This window comes from Nesoenas mayeri, assembly GCF_963082525.1.
Source record: "Nesoenas mayeri genome assembly, chromosome: 1".
In the NCBI taxonomy this organism is placed as follows: domain Eukaryota; kingdom Metazoa; phylum Chordata; class Aves; order Columbiformes; family Columbidae; genus Nesoenas; species Nesoenas mayeri.
This window is the reverse complement of record NC_137541.1, coordinates 189,537,610-189,556,318: the sequence shown is the minus strand read 5'-3', so window position 1 is coordinate 189,556,318 and position 18,709 is coordinate 189,537,610. Positions and strand designations below refer to the sequence as shown.

At 35.1% G+C, this 18,709-nt stretch overlaps 1 protein-coding gene across 2 annotated transcripts in view; it reads left to right on the top strand.

The window, feature by feature from the left end:
* PDS5B (PDS5 cohesin associated factor B) overlaps positions 1-18,709 on the top strand; it is a gene marked incomplete at its 5' end in the record, with an annotated part of 81,494 nt that overhangs the window by 27,218 nt on the left and 35,567 nt on the right. For both annotated transcript variants that reach the window (XM_080354009.1, XM_080354010.1), the window contains 10 exons: positions 1,187-1,302; positions 2,990-3,084; positions 5,394-5,539; positions 6,564-6,715; positions 8,383-8,496; positions 10,034-10,115; positions 13,339-13,387; positions 14,847-14,986; positions 15,064-15,179; positions 16,919-17,024. In XM_080354009.1, the coding sequence (XP_080210135.1) occupies positions 1,187-1,302; positions 2,990-3,084; positions 5,394-5,539; positions 6,564-6,715; positions 8,383-8,496; positions 10,034-10,115; positions 13,339-13,387; positions 14,847-14,986; positions 15,064-15,179; positions 16,919-17,024 (1,116 nt within the window). The remainder of the gene's footprint in view (positions 1-1,186; positions 1,303-2,989; positions 3,085-5,393; positions 5,540-6,563; positions 6,716-8,382; positions 8,497-10,033; positions 10,116-13,338; positions 13,388-14,846; positions 14,987-15,063; positions 15,180-16,918; positions 17,025-18,709) is intronic.

Genomic DNA, 18,709 nt, shown 5'->3' with positions numbered 1-18,709 from the left:
TTAAAGATTTTACAAATGCTTTTACTGTTCTGAAGGAGCTGAATTAAAAAGGACATGGTGGCAAACTTTTCATCCTGGTTATGGTATTGAGTCAGATGGGAGAAATAGTTGGTCTTAAGACTGTGGTGTTAGAGAACTCGACAGTGACATTGTGCTCTTATTTCTTGTTTGCATTTAAAGATGATGTTGAACTGATAAGAATGTCAAAGATGGTAGAAAAGATTGGTATTTTAAAGTGTCTTTATTACCAGAAAGAAGATTGAAATAATAAGGGTTGAATAACATTTAGTTGATATCAACTAATTTTAGCTACTCCCTTCTCAAAGAAATGTTGTAGCCAGTTGCTACTTTATTTTTTAAATTTTCTTTAATAAGCTAAAGAAAACATCTGTGAACAGTAAATCCATGCTAATTGCACAAATGGTAGCACACATTTCCAAAGTATATATTAAACTTCAAATGCTCTGTGTTGTATTAAGCAAGTGTAATGCAAACTAGTGATAATAAAAATATACTAGAGAAGGCTTTATTTTATTTGTGTTAGTGCTAGTTTTAAATAAGATAGATAACTTTGTTGTAACTCAGCTTTTTAAAGCATAGGCTTTGAATACAGGACCAGATCCTGTGTATCTCAGACCTTGGGTACTTCAACTGATCTTCTATCAAAACTTGTTTTCTGAAAACTTTTTTTTTCTTTTTTTTTTGGGTAACTAAATGTTTCTAAACACTATTGGGCTATTTGAGAGAACTGTAAACGTGCAGATGAAGGTGGAATTAGTTTTGTGGGTTTTGTGTTGTGCTTAAGTTTGTGTAAGCTTGTACAGCAACATATCAGATTTCCTAATAGGATCAATAACCTGTACATGAGGGTTAAAAAGATTTATGTATCTCTGTATTTTTCATAAGGCTTTTTTGTTTTTTTGTCTCTGCATTGTTTTGTGTTTTCACTGCCTTATTATTTTGTCTTCTCCCAATAGTAGTTAAGGTTTTTTTGTGCTGAGATATACATTCATATACAAGAAAAGTCTATTAATCTGTATTACGATGTTTCTAGAGGTGTGGAACTGTATTGGTGCAAAAGCTGTACAAGACAGAACTCTGGTTTGTGTGTGAGTTTGTTGGGCTTTTAAATTAATTTCATTTATTTATTTTATTTTATTTTTTTTTAAATGTGTTCATTTTCCAGAGCAATGACAATGAAGAACGCCTACAGGTTGTAAAACTTCTAGCAAAAATGTTTGGGGCGAAGGATTCGGAGTTGGCGTCTCAAAACAAACCACTTTGGCAATGCTACCTGGGGAGGTATATGCTGGTTTAGTTCCCATCCTAAGACGGGAAAAACATTTAGTGACGTATAATTCAACTTTTTTTTTTTTAAGTGACACAGCTAAGTATGAGTTTCCTTCTGCTGCTTTATCTGAAATCCGACAGATAATGCTAAGGACATTATTTTATACATGTCTTCTGTACCTTTGATTCTGCAGAGTGAACAAGCACAAATCATCTCTTCTTTGTTTTTTTCCCAAATATCTTTATGGCATTGTCAAGAAAAAGGAATAGTTTATTTTAACTTCTTCACAAGTGAAACTATTAAGTGATGGGTTCGTTCTAAAACAGCATCAAATGACATTTGCAGTACGAGCAGATATTAGAACTGGCTTTGAGGCTTTTGTGTACAGTGTTTGTATACTGATTTCAATTTTTTTGATGGTAGGAGTGCCTTAAAAGAGGTTTGGATTATTTACAATGCTCCAAAACTCTTAGTCTTTTGTTTTTGAAATATTCTGCCAGTTTGAGCTAGAAAATGTAGCTGGAGCTTGTAGTCAGGAGAAACTTGAGTACGGATACCATGATGAAAATGGTTTTGAGTAAATGAGGATAAATTTTATCAGTTGTCACATATGTGATAGTTTGGTTTTGATACAATTGAACGCTAAATTCTAGAGTTGTCAAAAAATTACTACTTTTAAAAATGCGGGAAACTCACTTGAGGAAAGGCTTTGTACTTGAAAATACGTAACTGCTTAAAACATTGTATCTCATAAAAAAATCCAGGTCTAATTGAGCCCAAAGGAAAATGCTTCATTAAGTTATAGTCTGAAGCAATGTGAATATGTGAAGTCTGTTGTTCACAGTTACTGTTCTCAACTAGTTGTGAATCCCATACACGTATTTACTTTTCTTCAAGTATTTTAACTAATTTACAACTGATGTGTAATTAAAGGAACCATTCTTAAATTTTCTTGATTTTTGAAAACATACCTCCTTTTTACCAAAAAAGTTATTCCTTAAAACCTCTTTATTTGATAAATAAGTATTCCAGTAACAATAATATCCTTAAATTTGGAGTTTTATTTAATTAACAGTTTGAGGATAGCTTGAAAATGCATTTAATTTTTCAAAAGTTGTTTGTAAGTCTCCTTACATCAATAGTTTTATTACAAAATCACTTACATCAAATTAAGCATGAGGAAAATACTTTTTTTGAAGCATCAAACCTAATTCAGTCTTTCGAAAAGAAATCTTACAGAACTTGAAGTGATCCATTGCAGAAGGAATTTGTCCTAGGCTAGGTGCCCATGTTTTCTGTCGATCATACAGTTTAAAGAAGGGATGAATATCGCAATCTTATAGAACTTGTAGTCGCTGATATGTGGTTCATGGTTAAATAAGTGGAGTATTACAGAAAAGATAGTTATAATATGTCACACATCTATCTAATAAATAGTTGTTGTCTGCCAGGGAGTTTTCCATGTGTACCAGAAGATATTTCTCTTCATGTTCAGAACATGAGTATAGGAATGTTTTTTCTGAAGCTAAAGACAGTCTACTTGATGTTGGGAAATCAGAGATGTTTTATGTGTGCAAGTACATGGAAAGCATAAAATTATTTTCAGAGGGAATTGAGATTGTGTAGAAAGAAATTAATTGGTTTTATAGAAGTGTTATTTTTGTTGTTGTTGTAATGCATTGTCTTGTTTCTGAACAGGTTTAATGATATCCATGTACCTATTCGTCTTGAATGTGTGAAATTTGCAAGTCACTGCCTTATGAACCATCCCGACCTAGCAAAAGACTTAACAGGTACCATATTTTTTGTAACAGGAGAATACAATTTTAAGTCTTCTGGGAAAATCAGGAAGTTTAGTTGTAATCCTGAGTAACATTGTCAGATGTGGAGGGTGTCACTGAGGCCTGAGTTCCAAGGGGATTGCACATAAGGAACGCCTTAACCAAAGAGATCCCTTTCCCTCTCTTACAGTAGCTGCATTCCCAACTACTATTGAAATTAAGTACCACGGGATCAGGCAGAGACAGCCTGGCTAACCTAACGATCGTGGTATTCATTAATTAGGGCGCAAAGAGCGATGGCTTCAGGACCATAAAGCTGAACTGTGCAAGTAGTACACAGCCACTGCCTAAAACATGGAAACAGTCCTTGTAGCTGTGACCAGCCGTTGGTTCCTGCTCCTCCTCATCAAATACAGCCTGTAGTTCAATACTGCTGTAGGAAGAAGGCAACTGGCATAGATGGAAGCGTTTAGTGTTTGTTGATCCTGAAGTCTGAATGAAAAAAACTATAGTGAAAGAGAATGGATTGTTTGTATGTTTTTGTTGGTGGCTTTGTTTTGGTTGATTTATTTGTTTGTTTCCAAATGTGCATATGGAGATTGTATCTCCCCCTGATTAATAAACTACTTCTTGTAGTTCTTTGGAGGTACTACTTGTCCATTTGCTTTAAGGAGGGAATTTAAAGGCCTGCTAAGTGCATGGGGTTTCCCTCCTGCTTGCTGAGCATTGGTAAAGTTAGACACGACTACAGGAAGGCTGGAGGCATCCCTTAGTAATTCATATTGTTAAACCAGCTTAAAAAAAAAAGTCCCAAACAAAAATCACACACGAAACCAAACAAAAACATTAAAAATGTTTCTGGACCTTTCCTTAGTGGGATGGTAAAGTTGTTTCCTCTTTGATTATTAGAATCATATTTTCAACGTGTGTGTGGTGTGTGGATTTTTCTTCTTCTTTTTTTTTTTTTTTTTTTCCCCTCTCTGTCTCTTTCTTTTTTTACCATTGCAGAAGGACTTTGTGCCCCCTCTAATGGTATCCTCTGGGAAATGTAATTTTGCGTGCCCCTCCTCTCTCTCCCCACAGCGCTTATTGAAGTCAAATTGTTGAAAAATTTCTCTGACTCAGTGGTGTTTGAGACCCGAGTTGTCTTGTGCTATGGCGTTCTTCTTAGTTTCTTTTAGTTTATTATGTTTTCCTATGGAACAAAACTGGTTTTTGAGAGTCTCATTTGGATTTCAAATTTCATAACCTCCATAAGTGCAAAGCTTTATTTCTTGATGTGCTCTTTTGACACTTGTGCTGATAACCAGGAATGTTAATGGCCAATATTTCAGATGAGAATTGAAAATTTTCACTGCTCGTTGAACAGTAATAAGAGAACAATAACCTCTGGTTATTTCATTCAGAGTAAACTTTGGATTTAAAATATTTTCTAATCTCCTCCGTGTTTCACTGATATATGCTGTGTTCAGTGATCTTAATCACTTTAGTGTGCGTTTTCCTACCCGTTTATGCTTCTAATGAATCTAAAATACAGAGTTCTAAAATGATACATGAACTTTGCCAGTTTATTCTTTGTCAGCCTGCTAAAATGACAATAGCTATTTAACATTTTTGACACTTAAAAGCAGAAAACTTTGTTGATAGTATAAGATTATTGATGCTCTTAAATAAGCAGCAATGGGCCAAAACAATCTAGAAAAATTGTTTTAAGTTGAGTAAACTAGGATGTGTCTAAATAAGCATTTATAGCTTGGTCAAAGAGCATGCTTTTGAAGTATGGCTCGTGATTTGTCGCTGCTTACAGTGGTTACATGGCTCGCGCTGTGGGCAGTTCCTGTAGCGTGTGAACTAGACTCCTTGTGGATCATATAGAATTTGTGATCAGGAGTGCAACTAATGTGCTTCAGCAACCAAAAGGGATGGAGTCTGCAGGAATAGTGTAGTCTGTAGCCTGAAGTAATACTTGAACGCATGTACAGTATGGATATGAAGTTCTCATCTGCTCTGCAGATCCAGTTCTGTTGGGCTATAATAGTTGCTAATGTAGACATAGCCTAACTATAATAAGTCATAAAAATTGTAGCACATAATTCTTGCTTCCATAATGCCTGAAATATTTATATAAAATTCTAAGCAAATAAAAAGTTTTACTTGCATTACAGATAATGTTAGAGAAAACTATTGGTTTCTTACTGCTGGTCTTCAAAACAGTATGAAGTTGTATTTTAGGCTTTTGTCGGTTGAGTATTGTCTAGAGAAAGAAAAGTAGCTGAAGTTGTATACTTAAAATGCACTATTTACTCTGTTTTTTTCCCCAGAATATCTTAAAGTAAGGTCACATGACCCTGAAGAGGCTATAAGGCATGATGTTATAGTATCCATAGTTACTGCTGCTAAAAAAGATCTTTTGCTTGTCAATGACCATCTGCTTAATTTTGTCAGAGAACGAACACTGGACAAGCGGGTAAGGCATAACGAGTACTAATAATGTCTGTGTGTTATATTTCAAGACTGGAATTCAGCTTTTTAAAAAGCAACACTTCTAAAAAATGCTGAACTAATCCTAAAATGACTAATGAAAACCAATATAATGCAGAAAATTTTGAGGCATTCTATTTAATGAGGCATCTTTGGCCCCTCACTGGAATGGCACATTTTTCATTGGGCTGTATTTTTATTTAAGGTAGCATGATTAAAAACAAAAAAAGACAAAAAACACACACACAAACCAACAAAAAAAGGCAAAAAAACCCCAAACAAACAAACAAAAATCCAAACCAAAACACAAAGAAAGACACAAAAAAATAGGCTGAAGTGCAACAATGTAGTTCTAGTTGTCTAGTTTTAGTAAAATTTTTAAGTAAAATGAGACCCTTGTAAAACATTCTAACCTTTTTTGTAAGATAATTCGCAAGCAGGTTTCAGAATGTATTGTAGATTACTGATGATAAATGTTCTGCCATCAGAGGTAGCTAGTTTACCTGCTTCTAATTAGATCATTGGAAGACTGCAAATCAGTGTAGTAGCTTTCAAATTTGAACAGGCTGAAGTTTAGTTTAGCTTTGTTTCATTTTTGGTAAAATTTGTGAGGTTTGCTGCTTATGTTAAAGCATGGTAAACAAGGCTGTTGATGGCAAACTTTGAAAATTAACATTATCACCTGATTTTTTTTCATTTGGCGACCTGCTTTCCCCTGTTGCACCTATAATACAATTGTAAATGTTCAGTATAGATCTATGAGAAAGGGTGTTGGCTTAAATTTGTAACACTTCTAAATTCAAAAGACATACTTGCATAGTAGTTGCTAATGTTGAAAGGTTTAGCATAATACATAGGATGCAATATATGTCGTAATGAGAATGTGTTGCACTTAGAATTCAATTTAATTTATTTTGGTGTAGAAAAGGAAATACCTACCAGGTAATTCTTCAATCTTTTCAGTTTTGAGTTTTGAACTGCTAAACTGGGTACTATTTCTTTTTCTCAAGTGGAGAGTGAGGAAGGAAGCTATGATGGGACTTGCACAGATATACAAGAAATATTCATTACAATCAGAAGCAGGAAAAGAAGCTGCAAAACAGATATCATGGATCAAAGATAAACTTCTGCATATATATTATCAAAACAGTATTGATGACCGGTAAGTCAGTCAGAAAACTAGGCAGTTGGGTGGAGAAGTGTGATAACTTATTACTCAGATTTTTTTTCCTTTGTGCTTAAGTGCTGATCCTTTAGGTTTTGATCCAATCTATAATCTCATACAGTTGCAACCAAATGTTGTCTTGTGTTGATTTTTTTCCTACTTTTAAGACCTAAAGTTATTCTAAAGGGAGATGTAGGTTGGAATATTTCAAAATTTTTAGCTGTACTTCACCACTGTTTCAGTAAAGGAGTTTTTTGCTTATATTTCAGTAGCTTGCTGATTTTTATGTTAGAACTCAGTAAGTAAAATTGCTTTAACATAGTTCCTTTATATTTGCACATTGTTCCTGTATTCTTTGAAGCTAAGTCTAGTACATGTAGTGACAATGGTTAAGGCATCTCTCTCTGCAGAAGGTTGTTTTTTCTATATGATAATAGCCATGATTTAGAGCCTTGTCTTGTATTTGTGGTAAAAGCGATGCCTCTGACACACCAACTATAGCCTCTTATATGGTTGTTTGTATTGAAAAATAAATGGTAGCACATGGGAGAACTAGTTGGGAACTAGGCCACCTTGACTAACAAAGGCCATCCTGATGGCTTTGGAAATGGCCTTCACAATATGGGATACAAATGGCATTGCAAACCTATACAAGCCTCATTCATCTCTAAAATAATCAATTATTTCATGTTACTATGGAGGCAGACAGAGGTTTCTGGATTTTCAGATCTAATATCACGCACTTACATTTTTCTTAAACTTTGGGATCTTCTTAAACCAGCTGCATTTGAGTTTTGACCGCCCCCTCCAATTGCATGTGAGGGTTTTCTTCTCAGTTCTAGCCTAAACATACCTGTTTGTTTCTCACATATTTACTCTGTTTTGTTATTGTTGACTTCAGTTTGCAAAAGTCTTGGGCCTCTTGGTATTTAAGATTGCAACATGGGTTTAGGGTTTGGTTTTTTTGTGCGTGTTTTTTTTTTTTTCTTTTCAGTCTTTCCTATAAGTGGCAGACACAAACCTTTAACCTTTGTCTCCCTCTGTTTCCATATAAGGAATTTCCTTGTTAGGGCAGAAGCTTTTTAATAATTTCTGTGTGAATACGGCTGTATTATTATTGCAGAAGCAAAAGAAATGAGTTAAAGTCAACCCTTGGGAAAGGGACTGAGGAGGAGTGGAGGGATGTCAGCTCCTTCTGATTAGTATCTGAATTCTTTTTCTGGCTTCATCATTGTATGTGATATAATCAACATGGTATTTCTTTGGGGGTGGGGAATGACAGTTAATGAATTTACCCCAATACTGACCTGTAATGAAATTCACTGATACCATGTCTTTGGGCTGATGATTAAGAGACATTCTTCTCTAAAATCCTTTGGTTCCTATTTAGAGTAATACATCTGATGTTGATAATGTCCCCTCTTGATGTCCTACTGCTAATTTGACCATTACCTCTTCCGTAATGATATATTTTTGATTAGTTTACACTGGGTTATATTGGAAGTTAAGTAACTTGACCTTTAGGTTTTTGAAAAACCCCATCTTTGTATGCAACAACAGACTTCTTGATAGGTCTGAGAATTTTCAAATGAATGTTTCAGCAGTTCAACACCACTTTCTTGCAGTAAGTTTCTTACTGAAAGTTTCATAATCCTGTCTTTCAGATTACTTGTTGAACGCATCTTTGCTCAGTACATGGTCCCTCACAACCTGGAAACGAACGAACGAATGAAATGTTTATATTACCTTTACGCAACACTGGATTCAAATGCTGTGAAGTATGTGTTATTTTTGATTTCTTGCAAAATTATTTTAATACAAATATTACTGTAAATTGTTACGAATAGCCTAAGCCAGTGGACAAAATTAGTTTACGAACTGTCAGAAAATAGAATGTAGCAATAGTATCTATATTTCAAGTGGGATTTTGGAAAAACAAAACAACAACCAAACAAAAACAAAAGAGCAAAAAACCCCAAACCACCTAATGGGGTGTTTTCTGACAAGGTGTCATACCTCTTAACCATAAGCAGCCGAAAAGCTACAGTCAAACATCTCGCAAGAAGCTTGAGTGCATGTCAGTCCTTCTATGTCTGAAAAGAGATAGCATAGATGGTCGTGTTCACCAGCCTCAAATCTCATATGACTACTTCTCAATTCATATACTCCTTGTTTTAGCAGCCAGGATGACGTAAGAGTGGGAAGGAATTACTTGTCTTTTGTCCTTCAGTGTGTTTTGCTTACAGTTACGTGATGTGCCATCTCCAGCTTAAAATGGGTACATGTGCATGAATTTGACTAATAACAGTTTTGCTACTATAATGTTCAGTTTGACTGAATTTAGTTAGCTTTACTTCATTTTTCATTCAATCACTGGAAAATTGAATATAGATTTTTCTCATGTGGAAGACTAGAAAAAGCTTTGTATATAAAACAATGGCTTAAAACAAAGCCTTGAGATACTACAGAAACTGATCTTTGAATCCCCTAGATTTCTTGCATTACCTGCCTAAAGACATTACAACTGTAACAAACTAAAATTAAGAATATTAAAAAGAAAAAGTTAATGTTCTACGAAAAGTATAGGCTAAACAAAAATGTAGAATTGCTTATTTTAAGTACTTGTTACTTCAGTGAACTAGTGACTTCTGAATTCTAGTTTTCATATGCAGCGGTACTCATTTTAAAGACATGGTATCTTCAGTTAGTTATGCAGAACTAACTGACTTTTTTACTTGCAGATTCTGGAAGTTTTTTAAATTAAGCTTCGACTTTTTTTTTTTTTTTCCCCTATATGGCCTTTTTTACCTGGAAAGTGTGCCGATTTAAATTTTGTCGAATCTCTAATGCATCTCTTACAAGTCTAATCATGTCCACTTTTCACAATTTTCTCATCTACTTGCTGCTTTCTGTGTGCAAGAAAAACATTGTTTTGATGATAAAAATCTTAAACATCTGCTTTAGCCTGTTTCTTGGAATGTTTTTAGAAGAGTGATTTCATGCTTGTACAAATGAGTTCTTTATGGGCCAGACATCAGTTACTTCCTACTTCTTTTAAAAGTGGCGCAGTTAAGCATCTTAAATGAAACTTGTTTCAAAATCTAATATGTTGAATCAAAGTCTAATATGACAAATTAAATTTTCCATGTCCTGGCATGAGGAACCATTTAGCCTTTGCTCACGCTGCAGTAAAATCTCAGGTGATAAGCACATTCCCGAGTCTGAAGCTGAAAAGAATTTAAAGGTTCTCATTGGACACCTGTGTTATTTATTGATTAGATGACACTGACAACTTTTTTTTGTTTGTTTTTTTAGAGCATTGAATGAAATGTGGAAATGTCAAAATCTCCTACGACATCAAGTAAAGGATTTAGTTGACCTAATAAAACAACCTAAAGTGAGTTCCATTTATCTTTATCCTGCAGTGAATATGCAGTTTTACTTCAAAGAATAAATTATTTTTAATTTCATTTGTTTGACTATCTCAAGCTTATTTTTAATGACAGAAAATACTGTGAAATTAACTGATATTCCATTAGACTACACTTGCAGTAGGAGATGTGTATACATGTTGTCAGTAAAAGTGAAGACGTAGGCCTGTGTTAGAAATTTTTATGATATTTTGCCAGTCTCTTGGTGCTAAAATATTTACTCCCAGTGTTTGATTTACATCTTGCCAGGATTTTAATGGCTCTTGAAAGAAGGGAAAAAACAGTATATTGTTTTTGACTGCCAAATTGAGTAATTAAGAAAACGTACTTCTACACACTAACTTCTTATCTTATGTATAATTAGTAACATTCAAGACATTGGAGTATTTTTATACCAACAGGTTACTTGTTTCTCTTCCCTCTTGGAAACTTCTTAGGTGTCATATTGGAGATATTAGACTATAATTGAATTCTTTGTTTACAAATTCACTCAGAAGGAAAAGATAAATATTTATTGATCATTTAGGATGGTCTCATGAAGTAAAATTTAGATTTTAGCTAAATGTGTGTGCATACTCATATTTCTCATATTTGGGGGAAAAAGAATCGTAAGATGAAATTCTGGGTATAATTTGAAATCTTATTAAAACTTGACTTTAATGTCAAAAGTTTAATCTGATGCTTTTTTAAAAGAAATAACATATAGTAGTTGAGAAATCAGATTTCCAATCCAGATTTTCCCAAAACAGGAGGAATGCAGGTCGTGTTCTGTCTAGCGTTTTTGTTTTGGATAGGAGGCTTTTGGTTAATGTCAGTCTTGGAGGAGGGGAAAGCTGTCAGATGCCAGAGGATCCCAAATGCTCTGTGTGTAGTGGCTACAGCCAAAGACACTGGAGTGTCAGGTTTCTGCTGAATTAGTGAGCGACTTGTTGATCATGTGATGGCAGCATCAGGGTTTCCTGGCAAAAAAAATGGGTTGTAAGCAAACCCAGTGTGTCTTAATAGGAACATGCAGAAACAAATAACGTTCCTAACGTACATGTGGATATCTAAAGTTACCCTGTGGCTGTCTTCTTCTTCTATCCTCCAAATCCCTGCTACATTATACTATAAGTCTCTGAACTTGCCAGTCTGCTCTTTTTCTCATCTTAGAAAACCTTTTTGCCATTTAGTGAAACTGTTCAGGCTTTCTCCCGTTTTCCTCTTCAGGCTCTCCCCAGTGTAAGCACTGTTGAGGAAACTGAAAATATGTTAAGAAACTTTCCATTTCTTTTGATCGTAATTTATCTTAATCTGAGACAGAACAGACATCAAATTTGCCTTTAAGATGAGTTACTTTTCTGAAGAGCAGAAGCACAAATCACAGGTCCTCTTGTTTTCTCCTATAGCAATTGTATTCAGTTAAATAAAATACACAACTTGCCTGTTCACATGTGGAAAAGTGGGTGAGCACTGGTTTGTCTGTATTAGAGCGTAAGAGTCATTTGGTGCACATAAGCAGCTGTTCTGATGCTTCCGTATAATGAATGCAAGATAGTGTTGATAGAAGTGCCACTGTGGATCTTCTTAAAAAAAAAAGTTTATTGATCTTCTTCAGTCTGTCATTTTTCTGTGGAGCTATACTACTATAAGTTAAAAAGAATATTTCTGACTCGGGTTATTTCATGTTTGGATGAATTAGTAGTAGTTTGCTCAATTTAAGGTCAGTTTTAATGAGAGCTTCAGCCAGTACTTGAAGACTTAACCACTGTTAGAAGACCAGACCAGTCAGAACCAAAGAAAGTCCACAGTACAATTTTAGTGTTTTTCTTCTGAGTTGCAAGAGGTGCAAATATGGAGATTCTGTATCTGTTGACGTCATTGTTTGCATCCTGTAAAACAGAATTGATTTAGTGTTTTTTCTATCATTGTTTGAGCATTCCGGTTCAGCTGTGACAAGACCCCTGAAGATCACAGTGTTCTTCTGACACTTAAAAAGTCACAGAAAATTCTGCAGAAACACTTAATGGCTAGAATTATGTGCCAAGTGTCCATGTCACAAGATAAAGAGAATGTTCACTAAAAACCTTGCTTGTCTTAATCTCATGCTAAGTTTAAGATTCTTTTGCCCACCTTATAACACTACTCTGAAGGTGACTAGGGTGGTATCTTCACCGTACAGTTAAGGATTCTCTCTGTCGTTTTTACTGATAATTCCTTAATATTTCTAACTTCAGTGTAATTCTATAAAACTTCCTAGTCTGTAGAATACTGTAGATTACAACTAAAAATGGGGAAAAAGTGGTTTGGGAACTAGTTTGTCTGCCTTCAGTAGGAGGTAGTATGTTGTAGAAACATCACGTAATTGTTAGAAATGTGGTCTCATAAAGAAAATGTAATTGCTATGGAGTTTTACTTGTGACATTTGTTGTATTTTTTATTCCTCTTCCATTTATTCAGTGTCAGAACTAGTTCATAAGGGGGCTTAGCATGTGGAATTTGAAATTCTATACTGACAAACTGAAAATAAATGAGGTTAAAAGTCTCTTTTGTGTAACTTACTGCTTGTAAGGTGCTGTCAAGTGACTTCATATCAGCAAGTTTCTCTGAAATCCAAGCTTCACAGATATCCTGAAATGCTGTCAGGGTTTTATTTTTTTTTTTTTATTTTACTGTCATTGTCCCTGATTGTTACTTTCACAATTACACTGCTGTCATCTGCCTTCCTGGTTCAGCTAAACAGGGGCAGCAATTGTCTTATTGTTGACTTGCTCTGTTCTTTACAATAAGGTGGAACTGCTGCTGAGACTACTTAGCATCTTGTTCAGACATTGATTCTAGAGTGAATTTAACACTTGCTGTTCATTTTATATTTAAAAACAAAGAGGTTTTAGATGGAAAACAGTTAAAGAAATAACTCATTTGTGCTGTTCGTAAGTAATACAGTAGATTGAAAAGTAATAAAAATGTTTTACATAAGTATATGTGAGAACGAGTGATACTGCAGGCACAATCTACCTTTTGCTTCCTGTAACTGTCTGGCATTAACTTTGCCATGGTGGGTTTGATTTCTAACACACTGTGTTATTGAAGTGGTGGCTGCTGACTTGTTGATAATGCATTATGGAATTTTGCTCACTCACTATTCAAAATGGAGATGTGTATCATGTAAAATTTCTACTTAATCCATTTTTCTTCTGTGACTTGCAGACAGATGCCAGCAGTAAAGCTATATTCTCAAAAGTGATGGTTATAACACGTAAGTCAATTGAAGTATTTACACTGTGTAAAAATTACAGTTGAAATAAATTGCTTTCTTGCTTTAAAAATAATTTGAGGTAAGTTTACTTAAAAAGCTTTATAAGAGATAAAGCTTTTAACAAATAATGATAAACATAATGTAACAATATGCTTTAAAGAATTAAGACAACTGTAAGCAGGATTACTTCCTTACTGTAAAAAGTCTCCAGTCGTGTAGTTGATAACATGACATTTTGACTGCATCTGTTGCAGACGAACTCAAAATCTAGATAGGGTTTTAGTGTCTGCTTTACCATTTGTTATAGAATGTGTGTTAACTGATGTAAACTAACCCACTAAACTGTCTACTAACTGACCTGTCTCTGAGGTGTTGGTATTGTAAGTGCTGCTGGGAGAATGCAAAAGAGTTTGGGTTTCAGTAGCAGGGAAGGCACTTTGGAAACTGAAGAACTTCCATGTAACCTGAACTCTCAGCAACGAAAAAACTGCCAACCCCAGAGCAACACTTCTTGTACCCCCCCAGACACCACCATGCCAATAGCAGTAAAACCATTATGAAGAAGCATTAAAACCAGTAATCTTACTTTACAATTCTGAAATTTTGTCTTTAAGTCAACTTCTTTTTAAAAAAAGCCAACTGTTTTGGCGAAAAAAGACACTAGTTCAGGATATGTACATTTTTGAAAAAATGTGGAGGAAAACCTGCATCTTGCTACTTGGTTTGCCATGTTCCAAATCTTTTTTCCTTTTATTTATAACATAAAAGTTGATCAGTTTGTAATTTTTCTGATTGTTTTAGTTCTGGGTTGCTTTTTAAAATAATAAAGAAATCAATATAGCAAAACAAATAGTAGAACTTGTGTTGACCTAACTGTCCTGTAGTCCTATACCATTTTCTGTGCCAACTTTGCTTAACACCTCCTGTACCAAAACCATGAGCATCTTAAGTAGTATACTAATACTTTGCCAATAAATTGTCTTGCTATAATGTAAAATGTAAATAAATAATATGTAGTTTAAGAAATGCATTTTAAAAGCCTTTTTAAAATGTTGCAAGCAGTTGTAAAGTTTACATTGAGTGAAGGAGTAATTTAGCAGAAATACCCTTGTGATGTTTACTTGTGATATCAGGTGATCTATATGCAGAGTATATTTTTTGTGGAGTGTAGGCTTTGTATTCTGAGGTCAACTGCAGCTGTTAATATTAACAGGAACAAGGAGACTTGCTGAAAAACAAGCATGAAGGGTGAGAAAAGCAAATAACCAGGGAGGTCTGTGGGTACACAAATCCTTAGAAATCAGTGTCCTCATAGATATGTCTGCACATGTTAAGGTGCTTTGTGGTTTTGTTTGTTTGTTTGTTTTCCCCACCCTTCTTGGTTAATGTTTCAAACTTGCATAATTTATAATACTGACACTTAGGAAGATAAATAGTAACTTATTTTGCTTATTTAAAGGAAACCTTCCTGATCCAGGGAAAGCTCAAGATTTCATGAAAAAGTTCACACAAGTTCTAGAAGATGATGAAAAAATAAGAAGTCAGTTAGAAATGCTTGTTAGCCCAACATGTTCTTGCAAACAGGCTGAAGGATGTGTGGTAAGAATTGTTTCTAAGATATGCAAATGTTTCGGGAACTGAACGGATTATAAATTTCATTGAAACTTATATTGCAGAGGGAAATAACAAAGAAGTTGGGCAACCCAAAGCAACCAACAAATCCTTTCCTGGAGATGATAAAGTTTCTTCTTGAGAGGATTGCTCCTGTGCACATTGATACTGAATCCATCAGGTATTTGTGTCTGTGTGTTGATGGCTGCAGATCATGGCATTTGAAATCGGAGTTTCTTATTTCACCTTTAAGCACAAGCAGTAATGGATTGTGCGGGTGCATTTTAAGGCCTGGAGACCTGCAGTATTTTCTTCTGTTTTCCCTTGCTGAGGGTTTTTTGTGTCCTCTTCCACAATGTAGGCACACTAACAACTGATTTGTCATTCAGCACAGCTGGGACAACCTGTCGATAAAAATGGATCTATTGCTCATGGGGGAAGTTTGATTTGTGACTGCCTGACCGATTTTAAAATGAATTTCTGCCTACGGCTATTCATTGAAGCTTTCTACCCAGAATATTAGCTCATAATGACATAAACAGTGACTTAACTGAGGAAGTAAGGATTGTAGTGGTGAAGCATCAAGATTTTAAGGAAGAGTTAGCCAGTGAAGTTATGGGACTGGGGGTGGAAAGTAATTGCTGAAATGATTATATAACAGCTGTATTTGAGGTAAATGGTACCTTAATAGAGAAAATTAGTTCTTAATACTGGTAAAATCTTATCTGTTAATTCCAACTGTAGTAACTGACTTTTAAATACTTGAGATTTCCAGTTTCTGCCTGTTAGGTCTGCTACATAGTGGAGCCATTGAGATTTCACTTAAAAGGTTGTTTCTGATTTTGGAGTACATACAATGTGTAGCTGAATTTTTACTTAAAATTTGAAAGTACCTTTTTTTCACATTCACATAAGCAATATAAAATGTATATTTAAAGTGATATTCACATGTGGCAATAAGCTGTAATATTTATTTCACAGTCTAACTACTGATTGATTGCCATACAGTAAACCAGAAAAAAAGAAATAAAAAAAGTCAAAAAACCCCACTTCACTCGTCTTTGTAGAATTTCACTAAACTTCTTCATTTTTGAGACTCAGACTGTTTTTTTTTATTAGATGGCCATTTTTGTCCAATTAGGGGCAGAAAAAAAAGACACGTCTGGGAAGTCTGACTAGGCATTCTGTTCCTTGGTTTGTTACTGTTTGGTTGTGTTTTGGTTTGGGTTTTTGTTTTGGTTTGTGGTTTTGTGGGGGTTTTTTTTTGGTTTGGAGATTTTTTTCTTTCATCTAAATGTCATTTACAGGATGTATAGAAAGAATATTCTGAATATTGTTCAGTTATTGATAGGGAAGCTGCCTACAGCACTTGCTAATAGGGTCATTTGGATAATCACAATTTTCCTTTCTTGGGTACAGTGTAAGAAAAAAAAAAGCAGCATTACTGTCAAGGTGAAATATACAGCAGATAGGTCTCTTCAATTTTTCATCAACTCTTGACCCAGCTGTGTAATGGTTACTTTTTTTCCTCTTGATTGTAGACTAAACATTATAAACAAGTTATTTTTCCATCAGTTATTAAGAATCCATAACAACTAGTAACCTCACCATAATTCTTACCTGAATTTGTTTCTTGTAATGCTCAAATTGTTTTCTTATTTTGGTTATCCTTCCACAGTAATTTGTATGTAGTTCTTAATTCATTAGGAATGAATATTTTTTTTACTTACTGCTGCATAAGCTTTGATTTAGATAGGAGATGAGGACAACCAGTTTGCGTATGTAGTGGACATATTTGTTTTATAACAAGCTTATGTTTTAAATAAGTTGCTTTAATAAGGTTATATCTTAGACTTATGGGAATGATCACACATGGTGGAATTGCAGTAAATACGAAGCCATGTTTTGGTTTTTTTTCAGTGCCCTTATCAAGCAAGTGAACAAGTCTATAGATGGAACAGCAGATGATGAAGATGAGGGTGTACCTACTGACCAGGCAATCAGAGCAGGCCTTGAATTGCTTAAGGCAAGTAAACTCCTGGTGGCCAGTGAGCATGTGAAACTGTCTGAAGGAATTTGGTTAAAATAAATTTTTAATTAGCACTCAGTGTCATTAGTCATAAGCATGTGGTGGCTATCTTGAAGAATATTGGTTTGGATTTTGTTATCTTTGCTCATCTTATGTTTCACATAAGTATGGCTATTGCATAAATAATTTGGAAGTTTTTCTGGAATCAAAAGTAGTTGTGTGTGTGACATCAGCAGCCGAGTTTTGATTATTCAGCGTCAATTCAGCAGTTCGTGAATACAGTTGTACTAATTCTGGAACTGTATTTGTGTATCAGTACAGTACTGTGGCTCCCCTGAGTTCCTTAAAATTGAAGACTATGTGTAATCTTTGAGACTCAGTTAACATAGCAAACCCCATCAAGATGCATTTCTGGGGACACTGTACAAAATTTTTTACTCTGTTCTTACTTTTTCCTAAGAGGAAAAGGGCCAATCACTGTGTTATTTAAAAATACTGCTAAAAGTGTGAAACTCTTAAAATGCAACTATATTTGCCTTTTTTGTTTCACTTAATCCCTCTCAAAGCCTTCAGGCTAACAGCACTGTGTAGTGTCAGCTGTGCGCAGAAAGGTACTTGTGCCATAGTACCCCCTCAGTTATACGGTAGGGTTGGGAATATTCCAGCTGTGGATTGACTTCAGAGGCCTCAAAATCTAAAGGACTCCCATACTGATGTATTCAGAATATCTTAGATCAGCTAAGGGCCTGGTAGATTCATCTGAGAGCATGTGAGTCTATAGCGAGATGTACATGTTTAGATAAAAGCGCAAAAAGCCAGTAGCGCAAAACTGAATAAGAATGAATTGTGTCATGAAGGACTGTATATGTGAAAGAAGGCTTCCAGGTCAGTATTTGCATATTCATATGAACTGTCATAACACCTTTAAGGAAGAGGAGTAAGATTCTCCTGAAGCAGGTGGTCTGTATATCATGAGAATAATCCAGAAAGAATAACCATAGGAGTCCAGAAAAGGGAGTTCCATACAACGAAGTGAGAAGGAAGGTAACCTGGTGAAAACAGAAGATTGTGTGTGAAGACATTTCTAGATTTTAAGGGTTGTTTCTTTGCCATGGATCAGAATATCATATGGAAAGAGGCTAATAATCAACAGCCACTTAAAAATGAAGAGAAGGCAAACTTTTAGGCAGGATCAAATGAGGACTTTTTTCTTTTTTAAACGTGAGAGAACTGTCATACTTGACAACAGAGTCTAAGACTCTGAAGGAGAGGTACAGGATCTGGAAAGCTGCTGTGGAAAGCTTGGGGAACTAGAGACCCTATGGGGTATGTCTCTATTACTGTTTTAGAGTTAGGAATTTCGGGGCACAACTCGTTGTTCCACTTAGCAAACAAGCATGAAGTCTGGGAGCACACAAGCTGGATTCCTTCTAGAGAAACAAAATTCTGGGCTTCAGAAGCACATGTTGTGTTGCAGTGGCTAAAGCGGCTTCAGTCAGTCTAGAAATACTCTGAAGTAAACCCCCTGAAATGTGAATATTGCTTCCTTAGCATCACCTGTGTTTTTCTTAAGACCTGCTTCTGCTGTAACCCAGTGCTTGCTAATGTAAATGTAGCCACTGAGAAGTGCATGTTCACAATAACAAGAGGAGAAATTCACACTGGACAAATAAGTTAAAACT